Below are 21,875 nucleotides of genomic sequence, written 5' to 3'. Positions count from 1 at the left end.
ACTGGTGAGCCAGGCAAAACAGAGCCATATTTCTCTTCTTTCAAAAGCAAATGGGAGAAATATCGCTGAATTCTTTTTCTCAGCAAGGAACATCCCTGGGAAAGAGAATACGTGCCTGGGGGTGGGTCTATAGACGGCCCCCTTGGGTGTGGCCGTCTTCTATGGTTGAAACTGTGGGAGTGAAATAAACCCCAGTCTCCCATAGTGCTCCCAGGCTTATTAGGAAGAGGAAATTCCCACCTAATAAATTTTGGTCAGACCAGTTGCTCTCAAAACACTGTCTCCTGATAAGATGTTATCAATGACAATGGTGCCTGAAACTTCATTAGCAATTTTAATTTTGCCCCGGTCCTGTGGTCCTGTGATCTCGCCCTGCCTCCATTTCCCTTGTGATATTCTATTACCTTGTGAAGTATGCGATCTTTGTGACCCACACCCTATCCGTACACTCCCTCCGCTTTTGAAAGTCCCTGATAAAAACTTGCTGGTTTTGCGGCTTGCGGGGCATCACGGAACCCACCAACATGTGATGTCTCCCTCGGACGCCCAGCTTTAAAATTTCTCTCTTTTGTACTCTGTCCCTTCATTTCTCAAATAGGCCGAGCTTAGGGAAAATAGAAAAGAACCTACGTGACTATCAGGGCAGGTTCCCCAATACAAATGCTTATGGTGATGGATACCCCATTTACCCCCCTGATGTGATTATTACACACTGCATGCTTGTATCAAAATATCTCATGTAACCTATAAATATATACACCTACTATATACCCACAAAAATTTTAAAAAGAGAAGTAAACGTCCAAATAAACCAGCTTTCTATTAAAGGGAATATTTTTATTTCTTCTTTTTTTTTTTTTTTTCAGAGACGAGGTCTCACTTTGTTGGCCAGGTTGGTCTCAAACTCCTGGTCACAATCAATCCTCCAGCCTCAGCCTCCCAAAGTGCTGGCATTACAAGCATGAGCCACCATGCCCAGCTTAAGGGGGATATTTTTATAGAGCATCTTGCCCTGGTTCTGGAACTCTCTGTAGATAATACAGTTAACAGACATTCCCCTAAGTGATTAAGAACCTTTCCATTTCACTGATTTTTCAGAAAAGTTTACCTATGTAACCTCAGTGGGTAGCACAATGCCTGACACATCTTTGGAGCTCAAATGTCTCTGAGGTAAAACTTGGTGGGGAGGGGGTAAAAGTAAACCAATAATCTATAAACCTGTATATAAACCTGTAAAAACAATCAACAAAGATTAAGTCTTCAAAACCTTGAGCAAAAAAAGCAAATTAGAAGTAAACACAGTGTATATAAAATGAATAAAAGTTTAGGCCGGGTGCGGTGGCTCATGCTCAGCACTTTGGGAGGCTGAGGCAGGCAGACCATGAGGTCAGCAGATCGAGACCATACTGGCTAACACAGTGAAACCCCATCTCTACGAAAAAATACAAAAAATTAGCCAGGCGTGGTGGTGGGCGTGAACCCGGGAACATGTCTTCCGTAAGGGATTTCCAACTATATATTAGCAATATGTTCCTCAGTGTTTGGACCAAGGTACAGGTAATGAGTATATCTTTTTAAGTGTCAAACATTTCATCGTTTTTGAAATAGCTGGCCTATCTGGATGAAAATGAACTAATTTTATTAAGGGAAAATATCAAGAAATAAAACAATCTTCTAGAAATGGTTCCAGGATTCCTTTTCTTAAACATTATCTAACTATTAAAGAGCAATTTTAAAATTTTTCCTGTATGATCTACACTAAAGTTTCTACCAATATTCTGTCTATTCTTTTCTTTTTAAAAAAACTAAGAAAGTTTACAGAATATTGTTTTTAAAATATTAAAAAACACATGTACAGTTGGCCCTCTATATCTGCAGGTTTCATCTGCAGATTCAACCAACCAGGAATTGAAAATATTCATTTCAGGGGAGAAAAAATATTCAGAAAATGTTATATTGTTGCTGACATGGACTACGTACCTAGTTAGGTCTTCAAGATAGTTGCATATGTACTAAACATGTACCGGCTTTTTTTTTGGTCATTATTCCCTAAATACAGTATAACAACTATTTACAGAACACTTGCATTGTATTAGGTATTATTAAGTAATCTAGAGTTGATTTAAACTATATAACAGAATGTGCATAGGTTATATGCAAACACTGTGCCATTTTACATAAGAAACTTAAGCATCCTCGGATTTTGGTATGGGGTGGGGGTACGAAGTTAACCTGGAGCCAAACCCCAGAGGACACCAATGATGACTATATATAGAAAAGATGTTGAGAATGAAATGTTTCACCTTATCATAACTGTGACATATTTTAGATGCCTATGAGAGACACCAAAAATTCAGCTTAATAAAGATTCTCATCTAATTCAACCAACATTTATTGAAAACCAACTATGAAGCCCAGCGTGGTGGCTTGCGCCTGTAATCCCAGCACTTTGGGAGGCTGAGGCGGGAAGATCACTTGAGGTCAGGAGTTCGAGACCAACCTGGCTAACACGCTGAAACCCCGCCTCTACTAAAAATACAAAAAAAATTGGCTGGGCGCAGTGGCTCACGCCTGTAACCCCAGCACTTTGGGAGGCCGAGACGGGCGGATCACAAGGTCAGGAGATCCAGACCATCCTGGCTAACACGGTGAAACCCCGTCTCTACTAAAAATACAAAAAAAATTAGCCAGACGTGGTGGTTAGCGCCTGTAGTCCCAGCTACTCTGGAGGCCGAGGCAGAAGAACGGCGTGAACCCAGGAGGCGGAACTTGCAGTGAGCCAAGATCATGCCACTGCACTCCAGGCTGGGCGACACAGCGAGACTCTTGTCTCAAAAAATAAAATAAAATAAAAATAAAAATAAAATTAGCCGGGCATGGTGGCGGGCACCTGCAATCCCAGCTACTCCGGAGGCTGAGGTAGGAGAAGCTCTTGAACCTGAGAGGCAGTGACTCCAGTGAGCTGAGATCGCGCCACTGCACTCTAGCCTGGGTGACAGAACGAGACTCTGCCTCACAAAAAAAAAAAAAAAAAAAAAAAAAAAAAACATACCTCCAGGTGCAATGGCTCACGCCCGTAATTCCAGCACTTTGGGAGGCCCAGGCGGGCGGATCACCTGAGGTCAGGAGTTCGAGCCCAGCCTGGCTAACATGGTGAAACCCAGTTTCTGCAAAAAATTAGCCAGGCGTGGTGGCATGTGCCTGTAATCCCAGCTACCCGGGAGGCTGAGGCAGAAGAATCGCTTGAACTCGGGAGGCGGAGGTTGCAGTGAGCTGAGATCGCACCATTGCACTCCAGCTTGGGGGCAACAAGAGCGAAACTCTGTCTCAAAAAAAAAAAAACGAAAAAAAGAAAAAGAAGAAAACCAACTATGTGCCTATATTCCAGTCTAACCAACCTTTTTTTTTTAATGTAGGAAAATACTCCACCTACTCTCCGACAGTTTTTTTGTTTGTTTCTTTGAGACCGAGTTTTGCTCTTGTTACCAGGCTGGAGTGCAATGGCGCGATTCCGGCTCACTGCAACCTCCGCCTCCCGGGTTCAAGCGATTCTCCTGCCTCAGCCTATCGAGTGGCTGGGATTACAGGCGCCTGCCACCACGCCCAGCTAATTTTTTGTATTTTTAGTAGAGACGGGGTTTCACCATGTTGGCCAGGCTGGTCTTGAACGCCTGACCTCAGGTGATCCGCCTGCCTCGACCTCCCAAAGTGCTGGGATTATAGGCGTAAGCCACCGCACCCAGCCCTCTATTATAGTTTTAAAATTTTTTTTCTTTTGACCCAATAGGGAAGGAGATATGGTTCTAAATATATCATTTTAGAACAGACCCATTTCACTAAAGGAAATTCATGTGATAAACAAGGTAGGACAAACTACGGCGTAAGCAGTCTTTTATATTTTTTATCCTTTTTCTCATATTTTATCTAACAACCTTGATCCATGACAATGTGAAAAAAAAAGACAATAAGCTTTCTTCTATGTGACTTACAGCAACATAGCAAGTATGTTACGATATTAAATATTTTATTTTCTAACCTTTCAAAATTAAGAACTTATGAATAAATGAGATGACTCTCAGAATATGAACACAACAGTCTGCTTCTGAACATAAAAATGTAATCAGAAACAGTGTTCCCACAGAATAAGATGTAAAGGTATCTGAGAAAAGAGCATTTGGAAGTAAAGTGTGGAAACGGTAAAAAGCAAGCATATGTAACGGATAAATTTCCAGTAGTATGAAAACAAAACTGTCAGTAGGAGTCACTGACAGCTTAATGTGACTCCAAAATAAGACTTTAAAATTTTCTCTAAAATTCAGCACTAGAAGCAACTTGTTAAAGAGAAAAGGTCACCAGTGAATTAAGAATCAGAAGACTATGTATCCTTGGGCAAATCCAGTTAATTCTCTTGGGCTTCAGTTTCCTTATCTGTAACATGAATCTGGGGAGGTAATCAATACCTGTATGCCCCCTTCGAAAGGTGTTCTTTCCGTAATTCTGTATAAGAAATTAAAATCTATTCTCAGACATACAATCATAGCTCCATGATTGTTTTGTTTCCATTTTCATTTGCATCACTTTTTAACATTTTATAAACACATCTCTTCCGATTTCAGAGCATCTAGTCTATAGCAAGCCATTTCGGCTAGCAATTAATCAGTTCAAGTCCGGATGCCAATTTTATTTATTTTTAATGTGAGGCATCGCATCTTTTCCAAACCCTAAGAACCAATGCCTAATCAAGCACCAATTTACCACACATAATGCCCTACAAAATAGCTGACAAAATTATAATCAGTTCATTCTCTGAGTATGCTTCACGCCTATTAGCAAGGAATGACATCTAACAAGTCACCACTTGGTGATGAAAACTTGCTGGACCAGAGAACAGCTCCAGGGAAAGCGGCAGGGAGAGGTGGTCAAAGGGAAACAAGGAGGAGAATATCGGCACCCGAATCCGGCTAGACAAGCTGGATGGCAGGAGACGGGCAGGTACGTCCCAGGCCAGGTAGGAACTGGACGCCGGGTCGAGCTAGGCTGTGTTTACACCCCCTCCCACCTCAGCGGCCCCGACCTTCAGGAAACCCCGGGGGTCTCCACCGGGCTGGTCGCGCCCCTCCACCGCTAGTCAGCTGGGGCTCAGGGGCAAGGCGAGAAGCCGTTGCTACTGACAGGGTCGCAGCCCAGGGCCTCGGCAGGCAGGTACCACCCGCAGCCCCCACCCGCCCCTCACGCCTACCCCTGGGTCGGAGCTCCGCAGGCCTCACGGCGGCCGCCACCGCCTCAGCCAAATTGAGGGGCTGCAACTCCGGAAGAGCAGGCCGGGCACCAGTGCCCCAGCCCGCCCGCCTGCCGCCTCGGCCCAACCTCCCCGCAGTGGCGGCCAGCTTCCGGGCGCGGCACTGCTCGGCACCTAGTTGCCCGACAGGAAAGGTGCGGACATGGTACCTGCGCCTTGGTGCCCGGCCTGTTCCGCCTCAGCACTGCCGTCCCCTCCGCCATGACCATAGTGCCAGCGTCTAGGCGGCTGGAGTCGGTACCCGGATGTAGGGACGGCAGCCTGCGCGGGGGGCGGGGCAGAGCGGCGCTCTGCGTCTGGGAGGAGGAGCGGCAGCTGACGGAACAGCTGCAGCCTGCGCGGGGCAGGACGGGAGAACGGGGAGCTGTCTGGGTAGAAGCGGGCTAGGCGGAGGGAGAGGGCGAACGAGGAACAGCTGGACAGCGTCGGGTGGCTACTGGCAGGGACTGAGGCACCGGAAGGCGGGGGCCACGAGCCTCTTTGCGAGGGCTGCGGGGCGGTTTGAAAGGTCGTGATCGCGGCGACCGCTGCGGCAGTGTGGTATGGGCTCTCGTTAGTTACACGGGAAGAACGGACTTCGTACAGTGGCGACTATTTCAGTAAACCCACGTGCAAGCAAATACTTAGAGAACCGTAATTCTGTCCCAGAAGCCACCTAAGGAATCAGGGTAGAAAACAGGCCAGCAGTCTGGGCAAATTCCATAGAACCTGCGTGAAATCGATCCAATCTGAAATCACTGGGGATTTGAGTGTCAGTGTTATTTACGCCATCCGGCGACTTCAAAGCCAAGGACTTTTTCAATGACAAGTTTGTTTACGTAGATAAACGACGCAGATGTCAATTATGTGAGATGAAGAGTGTACATCTGGTTTTGTGAGTTACGCAGACAGATTTAGCTCGTGTTTTTCAAGTCAGAAGCAGGAGGAGGAAATTAGTAGTCCTTGACAGGTGGTGAGGGTTTTACGTCTTACAGGATTCCACATTTGCTTTGTTGCAAAATTTTAAATGTTCTCTCTTAAGAAACCACAGCATTTTCGCAAACTTTTTTTCCTGCTTAGAAACCTTGAATCTTTTATCTGGGGTGAGGGAGGCCTTGGGATATCAGATGGGAAGACAGTTCAAAAAGTAAAAAACGCATACAGTAGCATGATTTCCAAAAGAAGAAAACATCAAATGTCCCTAGATAGAAGGTGTATTGAGAATGCTGAGGGAAGGGCCATGTAACAGCCTCCAGAAATGGAATTTGAGAGGAGAGGAGAGGTTAAGCTGAGTGGGTCTCTAGCTGAGTAATTGTCAGTGACTTAGAACTAGGCATTGAAGGGTTTAACAACAGGAAGTTGGTTCTCTCTGGAAGATGTATTGACTGGTAACTCTTCAAGAATAGGGACTTAATTTTGCCCTCCCGGCACCAGCGTCTACATATGAAAAGATTTATTCGTTCAACAGATACTCATTAAGCCCCACTATATGGTAAGCACTAAGGTACAAGTATGATAAGGCTCGGTCCTTCACTACAAATTGCCTTGACTCCAGCAACAGAGATGTGCAAATCACAAATTCTTATACAGGTTAAGTACCCCTTATCTTAAATGCTTGGGACCAAAACACTTTCAGATTTCTGATTATTTTGGATTTTAGAATATTTGCATATACATAATGAGATTTCTTGGGGATGGAACCTAAGTTTAAACGTGAAATGCATTTGTTTCCTATACACCTTACACACATAGCCTGAAATTACTTTTATACAATACTTTAAATAGGCCAGGAGCGGTGGCTCACACCTGTAATCCCAGCACTTTGGGAGGCTGAGGGGGGCAGATCACTTGAGGTCACGAGTTCGAGACCAGCCTGGCCAACATGGTGAAATCCCATCACTACTAAAAATACAAAAATTAGCCAGGCGTGGCGGCAGGCGCCTATAAAACTTCAAATAATTTTGTGCGTGAAACAAAGTTTTGACTGCGACCTGTCACAGAAGGTCAGGTATGGAATTTTCCACCTGTGGCATCATGTGGATGTTCAAAGTTTCAGATTTGGGAGCATTTCAGATTCTGGACTTTTCAGATTATGGATGCTCAACTTGTATTAAATACAATGAGAGCCTAGGACAAGTGACACCTAAATGTTGCCTCCCTTAGAGAGATGGGTTGGGTCTGTGAGATAGCAGAGTCCCACGGAGGCCTCTTGGTCTATAGATAACTCACCTCACTTACTGCAAGGATTACCTTTACATTTCCCAGATTGTGTGGTATTTCCCTGAGCTGTAAATAGTCACCTATAGTTGAATGGGATCATCTTCACTTTCTGTTAATTCCAGATTTGTTAAACTGTTTCAACCCATCTGAAACAAACAAAAAACGTGAATGAGTAGGTGTTAAATTTGGGAACAAATTGCACATTCATTGTTTTTGAAAAGTCCAATAAAGTTGCATTCTGATGTCAACCCTGGCCTTGTTCATAGGAAGGACCTTGTTCTTTAGGGATAGAATGTTTCTAGCTCATAACCTTCACATTTTCGTTCCTCTGTCAGCCTGTAGATTACGTACCTCCAAACAAGACAAATTTTATAACTAGGGTTAATTTGTCCGGGGTAGGAGGAGAGAGAAAAGAAAAACAAAAAGCATGATCAGCAATAATAGTTACCTGAAATACTTGAATATTTCAGGTAAAGGAGGAGTGATCTGTTTAAAGGCAATATGCACCAATAGGAATAGCTCTGGAGTGGGATTCAGAAAATCTAGATTCTCTTGCCTGTTAACTGTTAAGACATCGAACAAGCTATCAAATAAATGTTTCTTCATGTCTAATGAAGATTGTGCATAGCAGTTCTTTCCCTCTGCCCCATAAAGTATGAAAGCAAGCATAAAATTAAATATGGAACCTTGAAGTTTTAGAAGAAAATATTTTATAAAGCCAAAATATCATAAGTAATTTCAAATTATCCATGAGCTTCAAATCATTGACACATTAAAAAAATTATCCAATATGAAATTCACTTTGGGGAATTTTTAAATCCAAATAAAAGAGTTAATGCAGGCCAGGTGCAGTGGCTCAAGCCTGTAATCCCAGCACTTTGGGAGGCCGAGGTGGGTGGATCATGAGGTCAGGGGTTCGAGTCCAATGTGGCCAACATGGTGAAACCCCCGTCTTTACTAAAAAAAAATACAAAAATTAGCTGGGCACAGTGGTGTGCGCCTATAGTCCCAGCTACTCGGGAGGCTGAGGCAGGAGAATCACTTGAACCCGGGAAGCAGAGATTGCAGTCAGCCGAGATTGAGCCACTGCACTCCAGTCTGGGCAACAGAGTGAGACTCCATCTCAAAAAAAAAAAAAAAAAAAAAAAGGCGTTAATGCATATTATGTGCAAGACACTGGGCTAAGTGCTGAAAAACATGAAGATATATAAGACAAGCTTTCCTCAAAGAGCCTTGAAATTAATGGGAAAGCATCTTATGTAGATTACTACAGTACAAGGCTGAACGCCTGAAGTATTGAAGCAGCCCCTTTCACATGCTCTTTGCAAACAGACTCTGATCTTGCTCAGTGTTCTTCTCTCACGCTATGACCAGGGAAAAGTAAACCCATATCTAGCTGAGGGATAAATTCCTGTTGGCCTAAGCGTGAAAGGGCCAGGCTCTGTGGTTCACACCTGTAATTCCAGCACTTTGGGAGCCTGAGGTGAGAAGATTGCTTGAGCCCAGGAGTTCAAGACTGGCCTGGGCAACATAGTATGACCCCCCCACATACACCCCCATCTCTACAAAAAAATACAAAAATTAGCTGGGCATGGTGGCACACACCTGTAGTCCCAGCTACTCAGGAGGCTGAGATGGGAGGATTGCTTGATGCTGGGAGTTCAAGGCTGCAGTGAGCCATGATTGCACCACTGCACTCCAGCCTGTGTGACAGAGTGAGATCCTGTCTCAAAAAAATAATAAAGTAAAATAAAACAAAGAAAAGAAATGTGAAACGATGTAATGAAGCACTTTGGAGAAAGATTTACTTGTTCTTCAGAAGATACCAAAAGAGATGCTCTCTTTTTTCTGCCAATGGACATCACCCAATATGGGCCTGCAGCATTCTGGCTTAAAGGAAGCCAGTCTAAAAGCAAAGTTGGCACACTGTGAATGATGTATGTAGTTGGAATGTGTCTTAAACTGTGGATAGCATTTACGTGCAGAGCTACAGGAGATTTCATTACAAGCCAAGCAAAGTTGAAGCAGCAGGGAAGCATGGGAACGTATATTCACATGAACAAGTCAGTGCCTATGTATGGTTTCATACATCTTCAACGTATTATTTGAACATTATTCTCTGTTTTTTTTTTCTTCTCTCAAGAAGAGTCTCACTCTATTGCCAGGTTGGAGTGCAGTGGCATGATCTTGGCTCACTGCAACCTCCACCTCCTGGGTTCAAGCAATTCCCCTGCCTCAGCCTCCGGGGTAGCTGGGACTACAGGCGTGCACCATTATATTTTAGTAGAGATGGGGTTTCACCATGTTGGCCAGGATGGTCTCGATCTCCTGACCTCGAGATCCACCTGCCTCGGCCTCCCAAGTGTTCGATTACAGGCGTGAGCCACCACGCCCTGCTTTTTTTTTTTTTTTTTTTTTTTTAAGAGACTGTCTCACTTTGTTGCCCAGGCTGGTCTCAAACACCTGGCCTCAAAGGATCCTCCTGCCTTGGCCTCTCAAAATGCTGGTATTACAGGTGTGAGACACTGGGCTTCACCCTTTTTCTTCCTCCTTGAGACAGTGTCTTATGCTCTTGCCCAGGCTGGAGTGTAGTGGCATGATCACCACTCACTACAGCCTCGACCTCCTAGGCTCAAGTGATCCTCATTTCAGCCTCCTAAAGTGCTGGGATTACAGGTATGAGCCACTGTGCCCAGTCTGTCTTTATTTCCTTGATAACACTAATCTGTATCTAAAATCATGCTATTAATTTAGTTGTTTACTGTGTGCTTCCCCCATCTTATTCATCCCTGTGCCTAGAACAGCGCCTAGCCCATATTCAAAAAATGCGTGACTTAAAAATACTATAATAAACTAGCCTTTTGAACTGACATTCAAGCCAGGTAAGTAAATAACCATTGATGTTTTTCCAAGTCATGTCTTCAGGCTAAATGAGACTGAAAGGGCATTTTGCAAGCGAAATTTTAAGTGTCTTAAAGACTTAGCCTTAATCTATGAGACGGTAGGGGAATTTCAAACAATTCATATATCTTTTAACAGGAAAATCCACAGATGGAGCCAAAATCAAAATCTATTTTTTTTTTTAAAGAAAAACCCAAACTATAAAAAACCTAAAGAAACCATGGAAGAAACTTTAAGTTTTGAAGAAGACTTTTCAGAGTTTAACGTCATACCCAGAAGGCATAAAGAAAAACATTTAATAATTCAAATACACCAAAATGACTTTCTACAAGTGCAAGGCATAAACAAAATCAAAACCCAAATGACAAACTAGAGGGAAAAAAAACACAAAGAACTAGTTTCTTTAATAAACAGAAGTCATAAAAGATCAAGCACTCAGTCAAAAAATAGGCAGAAGATATGAAGTGAATAGGAATAACCAGTTAACAAGGGTAAGCAAGGTGGCTCATGCCTGTAATCTCAGCACTTTGAAAGGCTGAGGTGGGCAGATCACTTGAGTCCAAGAGTTCAAGACCACCCTGAGCAACATGGCAAAACCCTATCTCTACAAATATTAGCTGGGCGTGGTAGCATGCATCTGTAGTCCCGGCTGCTCGGTAGGCTGAGGTGAGAGGATCACCTGAGCCCAGGATGTCAAGGCTGCAGTGAGCCTCTGATGGTGCCACTGCACTCTAGCCTGGGCGACAGACAAGAACCTGTCTCAAAAAAAAAAAAAAAAAAAAAAAGAGTCTTAAACACATACAGTGCTCATCCTCATTGATCATGATAAAGAGTAAAATTATCAGATTGGCAAAATAAGAACTTTATAACATCCTGCATTACAGAGAGTAAGAAGAAAAAAAATACATTGCTAGTAGGACTGTTACTTCATGGACCTTTTGGCTGGGCACAGTGACTCACGCCTGTAGTCCCAGCACCTTGGAGGCGGGTGGATCACCTGAGATCAGGAGTTTGAGACCAGCCTGGTCAACATGGTGAAACCTCTTTACTAAAAATACAAAAATTAGCCAGGCGTGGTGGCGAGCACCTGTAATCCCAGCTACTCAGGAGGCTGATATAGGAGAATCACTTGAACCTGGGAGGTGGAGGTTGCAGTGAGCCAAGATCGTGCCACTGCACTCCAGCCTGGGCACTAAGAGTGAAACTCTGTGTCAATAAATTAATAAATAAATAAATAAAACTGATGGGATTTCAACTTAGGACAACTTGGAGATCCATGTCTGTGTATGTGTACATGTATGATTAAAATTCACAGACCCTTTGACGTAGCAGTTCTATAGGAATTTATCTTATAGATATGCTTGTTCAAATGTACATATTTAGTTACGCATACATTTATTCATTGCAGAAGTGTTTCTAATAGAAAAAGGTTAGAATAACTTAAATATGTATCATTGCTGGGGGGGCATCCTGAAATAAATTACGGCTTATCCATATAATAGAACATTATACAGTTTTAAAGTGTCTTTATCTATAGATTAATCCCAGAGACCAATTGTTAATGTAAAAAAGCAAGGTGTCAAATGTTATGTATGGAATGTTATTTTTTAAAAAAGAAAAAATGAATATATATTTCATATACATAAGATATGTACATATATACGTACACATTTACATATATGTATATATACATAAAACACCTGAAAGGAAGAATACAAAAAGTTATACTAGTTACTTCCAAGGATGGGACTGGGTGGCTGGGGGACAAGGATAGAGAGCATTCTTTTCAGTGTATATAATTTTAAATTTTTACATGAACATATTATTTATTTTTAAATAAATAAAAGTTTAACAACAAAATAATAGGCTTGACTCAAAATGTTAAGAGGCAAAGCTAATGCCCTTGTTTTGCAGTTCATTCATAAGCTAAGAGGGGTTAGGTAATTTGTCAAATGTAACAGAACTAGTATGTAAGCAACACAGGACAAGAGCTAGGATTGATTGGGCTCTCTCATGGAGGTTGCTTGAGAGTAAAGGAAAATATACTTAAGCTGGGTGCGGTGGCTCATGCCTATAATCCCAGCACTTTGGGAGGCCGAGGCGGGTGGATCACTTGAGGTCAGGAGTTCAAGACCAGCCTGACCAACATGGTGAAACCCCATCTCTACTAAAAATACAAGAAAAATTAGCCAAGTGTGGTGGCACATACCTGTAATCCCAGCTACTCAGGAGGCTGAGGCAGGAGAATCGCTTGAACCCAGGAGGCGGAGGTTGCAGTGAGCAGAGATTGTGCCATTGCACTCCAGCCTGGGCAACAAGAGCGAAACTCCTTCTGAAAAAAAAAAAAAAAAAAAAAAAAAAGGGAAGGGAAGGGATTGGATTTAAATACTCGTCACACAAATAAGTTAAAAGTTCAAAACTCCATTTTTGTGTGGGTGCAGTGAAAACAGTAATTAACTTGCTGGAGGGAGCATGACTTGGTATCACACTGAAGAACAAGCTGGCGGCTCATATAAGAACAAAGAACATACTCTCAGCCAGGTGAATAGGTACAGGGAGGACTTGCCTTATCAGATGTCAAACTTAAATATAAAGCTATTTACATTGAAAGCAATGTGATGGAATAGGGAGGTCAATGGAACAAATTATTAAACCCAGGAATAGGCATATTTAGAAATTTCATGTATGATAAAGGCAACATCTCTGATTTCTGGGCATAGAGAGAAGGGAGGTGGGGGGGTGGTGTGCAGGGAGAAGAATGGATAATCCAGTAAGTAAAGTTGTGACAACAAGCTACTCATTGATTAAAAAAATAAAGTAGTCCTAGCTTCTCTGGAGGCTGAGGCAGGAAGATTGCTTGAGCTCAGGAAAGCAAGAACTGCCTGGAGAGCACAGTGAGACCCCATCTCTGAAAAAATAAAGTCAGATACATACTCCATTCACTAAAAAATAAATTATGTACCTGTAATTCCAGCACCTTGGGAGGCCAAGGTGGGAGGATCATTTGACTCCAGGAGTTTGAGACCAGTCTCGGCAATATAGTGAAACTCAGTCTCTACAAAAAATACAAAAATTGGCTGGGTGCAGTCGCTCACACCAGTAATCTCAGCACTTTGGGAGGCCGAGGCAGGAAGATCACCTGAGGTCAGGAGTTCAAGACCAGCCTTGCCAACATGGTGAAACCCCATCTCTACTAAAAATACAAAAATCAGCCGGGCGCGGTGGCGGGTGCCTATAATCCCAGCTACTCAGGAGGCTGAGGCAGTAGAATCACTTGAACACGGGAGGCAGATGTTGCAGTGAGCCGAGATGGCACCACTGCACTCCAGCCTGGGCGACAGAGTGAGACTCTGGCTCAAAAAAAAAAAAAAAATACAAAAATTAGCAGGGCATGGTGACATGTATGTGTAGTCCCAGTTACTCAGGGGGCTGAGGTGGGAGGACCAATTGAACCTGAGAGGTCAAGGCTGCAGTGAGCCATGATAGCACCACTGCACTCCAGCCTGAGCACTAGAGGAAGACCCTGTCAAAAAACAAAAAATTACCCATGCATGGTGACACAGGCCTGTACTTCCAGCTACTCTGGAGGCTGAAGTGTGAGGATTGCTTGAGCCCAGGAGTTCGAGGCTGCAGTGAGCTATAATCAAACCACTGCTCTTCAGCCGGATAGACAGAATAAGGCTCTGTCTCAAAAAAAAGAAAAAAATCCCAGCACTCTGGGAGGCCGAGGCAGCAGATCACGAGGTCAGGAGATCGAGACCATCCTGGCTAAGACGGTGAAACCCCGTCTCTACTAAAAATACAAAAAAATTAGCCGGGCGTGGTGGCGGGCGCCTGTAGTCCCAGCTACTCGGGAGGCTGAGGCAGGAGAATGGCATTAACCTGGGAGGCAGAGCTTGCAGTGAGCCAAGATCGTGCCACTGTGCTCCAGCCTGGGCAACAGAGTGAGACTCCGTCTCAAAAGAAAAAAAATTATTTATTTAGCAATTCTGCTAGGCAGGCATCACAGTAGGACTGCTTCTGTGGTTCAAAAATTCTCTTATCCTTCTGATTTAGTAGGTTTGGATGAGGCCCTGAAATTTTAAGTTCACCAGGCAATTGCAAGGATGAACCAAGCTTTGTGAACTATTACCTTAGATATCAAAACTAATTTGCTGGGTCTTTGGAAAATAGCATTGGAGAATAATGGGAAAGCCATAGCCTTTGAACAGATTCCTTACTCTACAATATATTAGCCACATGTCCTTGGAACGATTTCTTATCTCTTGAGTCAAGGTTTCTCATTGGTAATACAGAAAAATCTGTACTCCCAAGGTTATAATGAGCAAAGCATATTATCTAGCTGTGTCTGAGCAGAGTATGAAATTGATAATCCACTTAGACAATATAAGAAATAACTTTTAGGCATAATTCCAGTATCTAAGTTTGACAAAAAGAAAGCTTTAGTATACCAAAGGCAGTAACACGTGCATAAACGTAAATATACATATAGTGGAAGTACCTACTACTTTACAGATGGGAAGATGATCAAAAGTTGAGATTATTCCATGCCATTTAAAACTTTAAATTTTAATTCCTCTCAAAATAAATACGGGACACAACCTTTAAAAGACATTATCAGACTAGTTTATGGATAATTAAACCTAGAAAATAAGTTTGACTACTAAGACAGCTGGTAGCTGATAGTTGAGCTTAAGGGTTGGTAATCAATTCTAGCATAGGATTCTTTTTTTTAAGACAGGGTCTCATTCCGTCACCCAGATTGCAGTGTGGTGGCACAATCTTGGCTCACCACAGCCTTAACCTCCCCACCTCAGCCCCTCGAGTAGCTTTTTGTATTTTTTGTAAAGACAGGGTTTTGCCATATTGCCCAGACTGTCTCGATCTCAAGAGATCTGCCCACCTCGGCCTCCCAAAGTGCTGGGATTACGAGCACAAGCCACCGCACCCAACCAAATTCTAGCGTAGCATTATTGGGTTTGAATCTTAAGTTTTCTCCCTAGCTGCTACAGCTATATCAAGCTATTTATCCTCTGCTTTGACTCAGTTTTGTTAAATTCAACACATGGTGTACTAGGAACTTAAGTGCCATACATCATTTGGTACTACCCATTCCCCATACCACAGTGGGTATCACCAGGATTAATTGAAATAATGTGTATTAAGTGCTTAGAATTAACAAAGTAGCAAAGGCTATAAAGGATCAAATTTTAAACAGTAACATCTGGAGATGGACTGTGTCTGAATCCTGGCTTTGCCACTTACCACTGAGCAACCTTGGTTATTACTTAACTAACCCTTCTATGCCTTAGCTTTTTTTTTTTTTGAGACGGAGTCTCACTCTGTCGCCCAGGCTGGAGTGCAGTGGCGCAATCTCGGCTCACTGCAAGCTCCGCCTCCCGGGTTCATGCCATTCTCCTGCCTCAGCCTCTCCGAGTAGCTGGGACTACAGGCGCCCGCCACCACGCCCGGCTAATTTTTTTTTTTTTTTGTATTTTTAGTAGAGACAGGGTTTCACCGCGGTCTCGATCTCCTGACCTTGTGGTCCGCCCGCCTTGGCCTCCCAAAGTGCTGGGATTACAAGCATGAGCCACCGCGCCCAGCCTTATGCCTTAGCTTTCTTATCTGCAGGGTGAGAACAGTACCTATCTCATAGGGTTGTTGAAAGATTAAACCAATTAATATGTGAAAAGCACCTTCAACAGTAGCCAGCACCTAGAAAATGCTCCTGTTAGCTATTCTATCACACAGTGCTCACCCCGGAGAGAAGGCACTCAGCCAATGTTAGCTATCATATATACATATATACACATACACATATATATGTATATATATGTGTATATATCACATATATCATATATGCATACATATTATATATATATTTTCAAAACAGAGTCTGTGTCACCCAGGTTAGAGTGCAGTGGTGCAATCTTAGCTCACTACAACCTCCGCCTCCCAGGTTCAAGCCATTCTCCTGCCTCAGCCTTCCAAGTAGCTGCAATTACTTGCCTTAGATTTTTTTTTTTTTTTACCAAATTATGTAGTAGTGTTGTTTTTAAAAATGAAATGAGCCGGGCACGGTGGCTCACGCCTGTACTCCCAGCACTTTGGAAGGCCGAGGCGGGTGGATCATGAGGTCAGGAGATCGAGACCATCCTAACATGGTAAAACCCTGTCTCTACTAAAAATACAAAAAATTAGCAGGGCGTGGTGGCAGGCGCCTATAGCCCAGCTGCTTGGGAGGCTGAGGCACGAGAATTGCTTGAACCTGGGAAGCAGAGATTGCAGTGAGCCAAGATCATGCCACTGCACTCCAGCCTGGGCAACAGAGAGAGACTCCGTCTCAAAAAACAAAAAAAAATGTTCACTCCGGAATTAAATTTTCCTAAAATAAAACAAGACATAAAAAAACACTTGGAGGATACCAGAGCACCTCCAGTATTGCTAAGTGGCCTTAGGTACTTGGTCACTGGATGCTGGGCAGCTTCAGGTGAAGATGGTGGTCACTGAAGCTCAGGTAACCACAGAGAGCTTCTCAGCACCGTTCCTTTCAATGCAATACAAAACAAAGCTTAAAAGACGCAATGTATCTGGGAAGTTAATTGGGGTGAAACTATGGATTACAGCTGAGCCAAGGGAAAAATGTACCACAGCTGAGCGGGCTGACCCTAGTGCACTCACTGCTTTGTCATTGCTGCTGGCCGCCAAGGACGATCACCCCTCAAGGACTATGTGATGCCTTTTTCACGTTGTCTTTCAGAAACTTGATAGGACATCATATGTCTGATATTAGATGCCAGTGTCAGGTTAGAAACTACACTTAAGTCTTCCTGTTTCCCATCTCAACTACACTGAGGTCACACTGACTAGATGAGCATGTGGCTGTTTTCCAACCCTGACAAACTAGTGTCAAATAGAAAAGCATAAATATAACCCATCACCATTAAAAAAAAAAATAAGGCAATGTCCTATCTTTAATGTACAGAAGTTGATTTTCCAAAATATTGACCAACTCTTGGTTCTAAAAAAAAAAAAAAGCTGCCAGGTATGATGGCTCACTCAGGCCTGTGATCCCAGCAGTCTGGGGGGCCAAGGCAGGCATATTGCTTGAGCCCAGAAGGTTCGAGACCAGCCCGCACAACATGGCAAAACCCCATCCCTACAAAAGATACAAAAATTAGCAGGGCATGGTGGTGCGTGCCTATAGTCCCAGTCACTCAAGGAGGCGGACGTGGGAGGATCACCTGTGCCTGGGAAGAAGGTGGAGGCTACAGTGAGCCATGACAGTGCCACTGCACTCCAACCTGGGTGACAAAGTTAAGACTCTGTTCTCCACAAAAAAAAACAAAAAGAAAAAAAAGGAAAGTATAATTCTTCCCTCAATTTACATGGTACTTGTGTACCTGGGAATTCAGTATACATTAAACCATGCAAAAAAAACTTTGTATTTATATAAATTGGATTAGGAATGAAGACCTATATCCACAAAGTATTGAACACCTTAAGACCTGTAACTCGTTAGCTTGTTATATTTGAAATCTGAATGTTGCAGTGGTGGCTCACGCTTGTAATCCCAGCACTTTGGGAGTCCGAGACCAGCCTGGGCAACATGGCAAAACCTGTCTCTACTAAAAATACAAAAATTAGCTGGGCGTGGTGGTGCACGCCTGTAATCCTAGGTACTCGGGAGGCTGAGGGAGGAGAATCACTTGAACCCAGGAGGCGGAGGTTGCAGTGAGCCAAGATCGAACCACTGCACTCCAGCCTGGGTGACAGAGTGAGAATCTGTCTCAGGAAAAAAAAAAGTAAATCCATGGCTTGGTATCAGTATCAATCATGTATTAATAAAGCTAAATTCAGTGTGAAAATGCACCTACCTAGAAAATCTTGTTTCCCAAAATTCTCTGCAGGTTACTTGAAAAACAAAAAAAGCATCAACTAGAAAACCCTAAAATCATCTTAAAATAACTAAAGATTAACCACTCATTTACATATTTTTATTTGGAAATGTTTATATCAGTACAAGGAAACAATTTTGGAAACACTGGATGTCATTAGTTATCATTAGTTTATTATAAAAGAGAAATATGGAAATTATTTACATGACGAAAGATTTCAGAACTTCAGTGGAATGGGCAGCTTCATGTTGATGCCATTTCAATAGTGACTTATTTCAGTCTACGTACTTTCCAAGAATGTCACCATCTCTAAATAGGAAATAATCCTGCAAGTGAAGAAACCATTAGTTAAGATAACTAATCGCAAATATCTGACTTCTTTGTAGAATTATTAAGTTTACACACCTTGTCATCTAGAACTACTTTGGTGCCTCCATATTCTGGGAGAAGAACTTTATCTCCAACTTTCACACTAACTGGTTGAATCTCTCCACCCTTAAAAAAGGAAGGATGTTTATTAGCAAAGATATCTAGTTCACCCAACATAAACAGTTAACTTTTAAATCACTACAACTAATGAAACATGCTCACTCAAATCCAATTATATTAAAAATATACTTCGTGGCTAAGTGATATGATTCATACTAGAATTACAGATCTTCACTCAAAAATACCACTGTAGTTACACTTTGAAATAATACACAGTGGCTTAAACAAAACCTGACTCCAACGTAAAAGTTCAAGAAAATATTCTGGAAAAGCTAACTTTAGTTAACTAAAGCTAACTTTATAACTGTTAAATATTAACATATCAACTATATGAAATAAACCTGCAACAGTAGCCAGCACCCAGAAAATGCCATATACAAATGGTCATATTTTCCTACTTTCAACATACAAAAATTTAATATTTTTTTGGATTTAGAACATACGCTTCTCTTGTGATTGTTTTGTTCCCTCCAAAGAACAGATTTGGGGAAAGGGACTGCAGCTAAGTGTCCACTCCCCAAAGTCTTCCTATTCCTAACTCCATGACAGCTCCTCAGTAGAGCTTTCCTCCTCAGAAGCAACTGAAACGATGCAGTTAACATTATTTGGCCCCAACAGCATTTACTGTGTATTTTGGCTGACATCTTTATAAGGCCGAGGCCTAAACAATTAACTGAGGAACATCTAAAACAGAGGTGTGCAATCTTTTGGCTTCCCTGGGCCACACTGGAAGAATTGTGTTGGGCCACACATAAAACACGCTAACATTAGCAGTAGCCGATAAGCTTTAAAAAAATTGGAAAATACCAGGTTTTAAGAAAGTTTAGGGATTTGCATTAGGCGGCATTCAAAGCTGTCCTGGGCTCCAGATTGGACAAGACTGACCAACCTGTTCCTCGGATAGGTATACCAACTACCCCAACTGGTTAAGATTAGGGCAATTTCAATGTGTTAGTTAAACGAACAGTCCAAGTTTCCTCTCAATTCTTACATGCTCCTTCATTTTACCTTGAAGCACATCATCTTTTTTATTTATTTATTTATTTATTTTGTAGACAGGAGGTCTCACTATGTTGCCCAGACTGGTTTTGAACCTGAGCTCAAACGATCCTCCTGCTTCAGCCTCCCAAAATGCAAGGATTACAGGTGTGAGCCACCACGCACAGCCTCTTTTGTCTTATTAAAAATTTAGGATGTAAGGCAAACACTGATCACACTAGGCTACCAAATTGCTATTGAGGTCTTTTTTTTTTTTTTTTTTTTGAGACGGAGTCTTGCCCTGTTGCCCATGCTGGAATGCAGGGGCGCGATCTCGGCTCCTTGCAACCTCTGCCTCCAGGGTTCAAATGATTCTCCTGCCTCAGCCTCCCCAGTAGCTGGGATTACAGGCGCACGCCACCACACCCGGCTAATTTTTGTATCTTTAGTAGAGACGGGGTTTCACCATGTTGGTGAGGCTGGTCTTGAACTCCTGACCTTGTGATCCACACACCTCGGCCTCCCAAAGTGCTGAGATTACAGGCGAGAGCCACTGCGCCCAGCCTATTGAGGACAATTTTTAATACTCTGAAACTGTCACATAAAATAAGCGTCATAGCACTGGTCACATAAAATAAGCAACTTTATATTAGTCATTTCCTTTTAAGAAACAGATTAGAACCAAAGCAGTTAATGATCTGGAAAACGACATAAACTCTACTTAATAGGCGACTTTTAATACTCCAGAATTACTTCTTTTCCCTCCACTGCACACTATAAAAAATAGTTCCACTGCAGCCCCTATTTACCTTTCCTTTAGAACCCGATCCAACCGCGACTACTGTTGCTTGCAATACTTTTCCTTGAGATTTTTCTGGAAGCATAATGCCTCCTTTGGTTACAGTTTCAGCAGCACTCCTTTCAACCAATACTCGGTCAAAGAGTGGAAGAAACTTTCTAAACGCTTGTCCTGCCTGTAGGAAGAGAAATGTTTTGAAACAAAAACTAAATGTAATCACATTATCAACAGGCAACGCCACCGTGCTATACATCTCAACACGTTTTGGCTTTGAAAGTTAACACCAAACCTCAGCTTATTAGTTAAGGAAACGCATTTGAATGTACTAACCAGTATTCTAAGTTTAATTCCCGATTCCTTACGTCTGTTAGGGGTCGTTGTCGCTCCTCCGGTTAGCAACTAGACCAGCTTTAAGGTCAACCTTAGTTTATTCCAAGGTCAAATGTTTTCCTTCTTCAGGTTTTTCCAGAAATTTTCAGGAAACGCTGGGTCAAGCTCCCTGCCTGGCACCATGCTTTTTACCCAAGATATTACACATCCACAAAGGCCCTGCAGAAGCAGGTGGGACGCTGCGCGTGCGCCCGGGTTCCCGCCCCCCTGCCTTACACACCGGCGGCACACGCGCGTGCAAAGAGCCCTGGGGGAGAAAAGGGTCGGGCGGGCCTTGCTGCTCCAAGGTGCCAGCGGGCGCTGGTCACTGAGTGGCCACCAATCCCTCCCGCCCAGCCTAACAAAAGAGGGGCGTCAGGGATCCCCGTACGCCTCAGACAGGCCCGGGCCTGCAGGCCTCGGGGCCACGCGGGACTCACCATGACTCCCTCCGCCTCAGACTCGTACTCTGCTCTAGTGTAGCGCCGCAAGGAGAGACTCGCGGTCCGGCCCTGGCGACACGTGAAAAAACCACCCAGCGCGCAGGCGCCCTCGCCCCAACCCCCGCCGCTAGCCCCCCTCACCCCTCCCAGGGAGGGAGGGCGGTCGCCCCGACGCGCACCGCGATTCGCCCCAAGGGCCCTGCGCAGGACGCTGACGCGAAGACTCGGAGGCGGAAGAAAAGAGGAGCTGTTTCTAGGCTTTTCTAGGCGCCCAGCGGAGGTGAAAGAACTACCCCTTCGTCCCCTCCCGGAAATGACGCGATTTGACCCTTGAGCCGTAGGGAGCGCGGCATTTTCCGGAAAGTTCTGGAACCGAATGCGGCCCGGGAACTAGCCTAAGCCGGCCGGAGAGGGCTGAGCGCGCTAGCACACCCTGCGCGGGTAGGCAGGGGCGGGGCTCGCGCGCAGGGTGTGCAGATTGCAGGGCCCCGGCTGACGGG

General features: G+C 43.6%; 1 protein-coding gene across 4 annotated transcripts in view; it reads right to left on the bottom strand.

Moving 5' to 3' along the window:
* The window catches only part of LOC100605912 (10 kDa heat shock protein, mitochondrial), a 52,223-nt gene extending 30,402 nt beyond the window's left edge, over positions 1 to 21,821 (bottom strand). The window contains exons 1-4 of one of the 4 annotated variants that reach the window (XM_003253888.2): positions 21,373 to 21,821; positions 20,574 to 20,738; positions 18,703 to 18,792; positions 18,369 to 18,623 (exon numbers count right to left, since the gene is read on the bottom strand). In XM_003253888.2, the coding sequence (XP_003253936.1) occupies positions 18,573 to 18,623; positions 18,703 to 18,792; positions 20,574 to 20,738; positions 21,373 to 21,375 (309 nt within the window). In that variant the 5' untranslated portion in view covers positions 21,376 to 21,821 and the 3' untranslated portion in view covers positions 18,369 to 18,572. Of the gene's footprint in view, positions 1 to 5,448; positions 5,547 to 18,368; positions 18,624 to 18,702; positions 18,793 to 20,573; positions 20,739 to 21,372 lie in introns of those variants that run through there. The other 3 variants (XM_030803176.1, XM_003253889.3, XM_003253891.3) reach the window with 3 other exon arrangements.
* Between the last annotated feature and the right edge of the window lie 54 nt (positions 21,822 to 21,875).

Source organism: Nomascus leucogenys, chromosome 22a (assembly GCF_006542625.1).
Source record: "Nomascus leucogenys isolate Asia chromosome 22a, Asia_NLE_v1, whole genome shotgun sequence".
In the NCBI taxonomy this organism is placed as follows: Eukaryota; Metazoa; Chordata; class Mammalia; order Primates; family Hylobatidae; genus Nomascus; species Nomascus leucogenys.
Note: the sequence above shows the minus strand (reverse complement) of the source record. Positions and strands in the feature narration are given on the sequence as shown.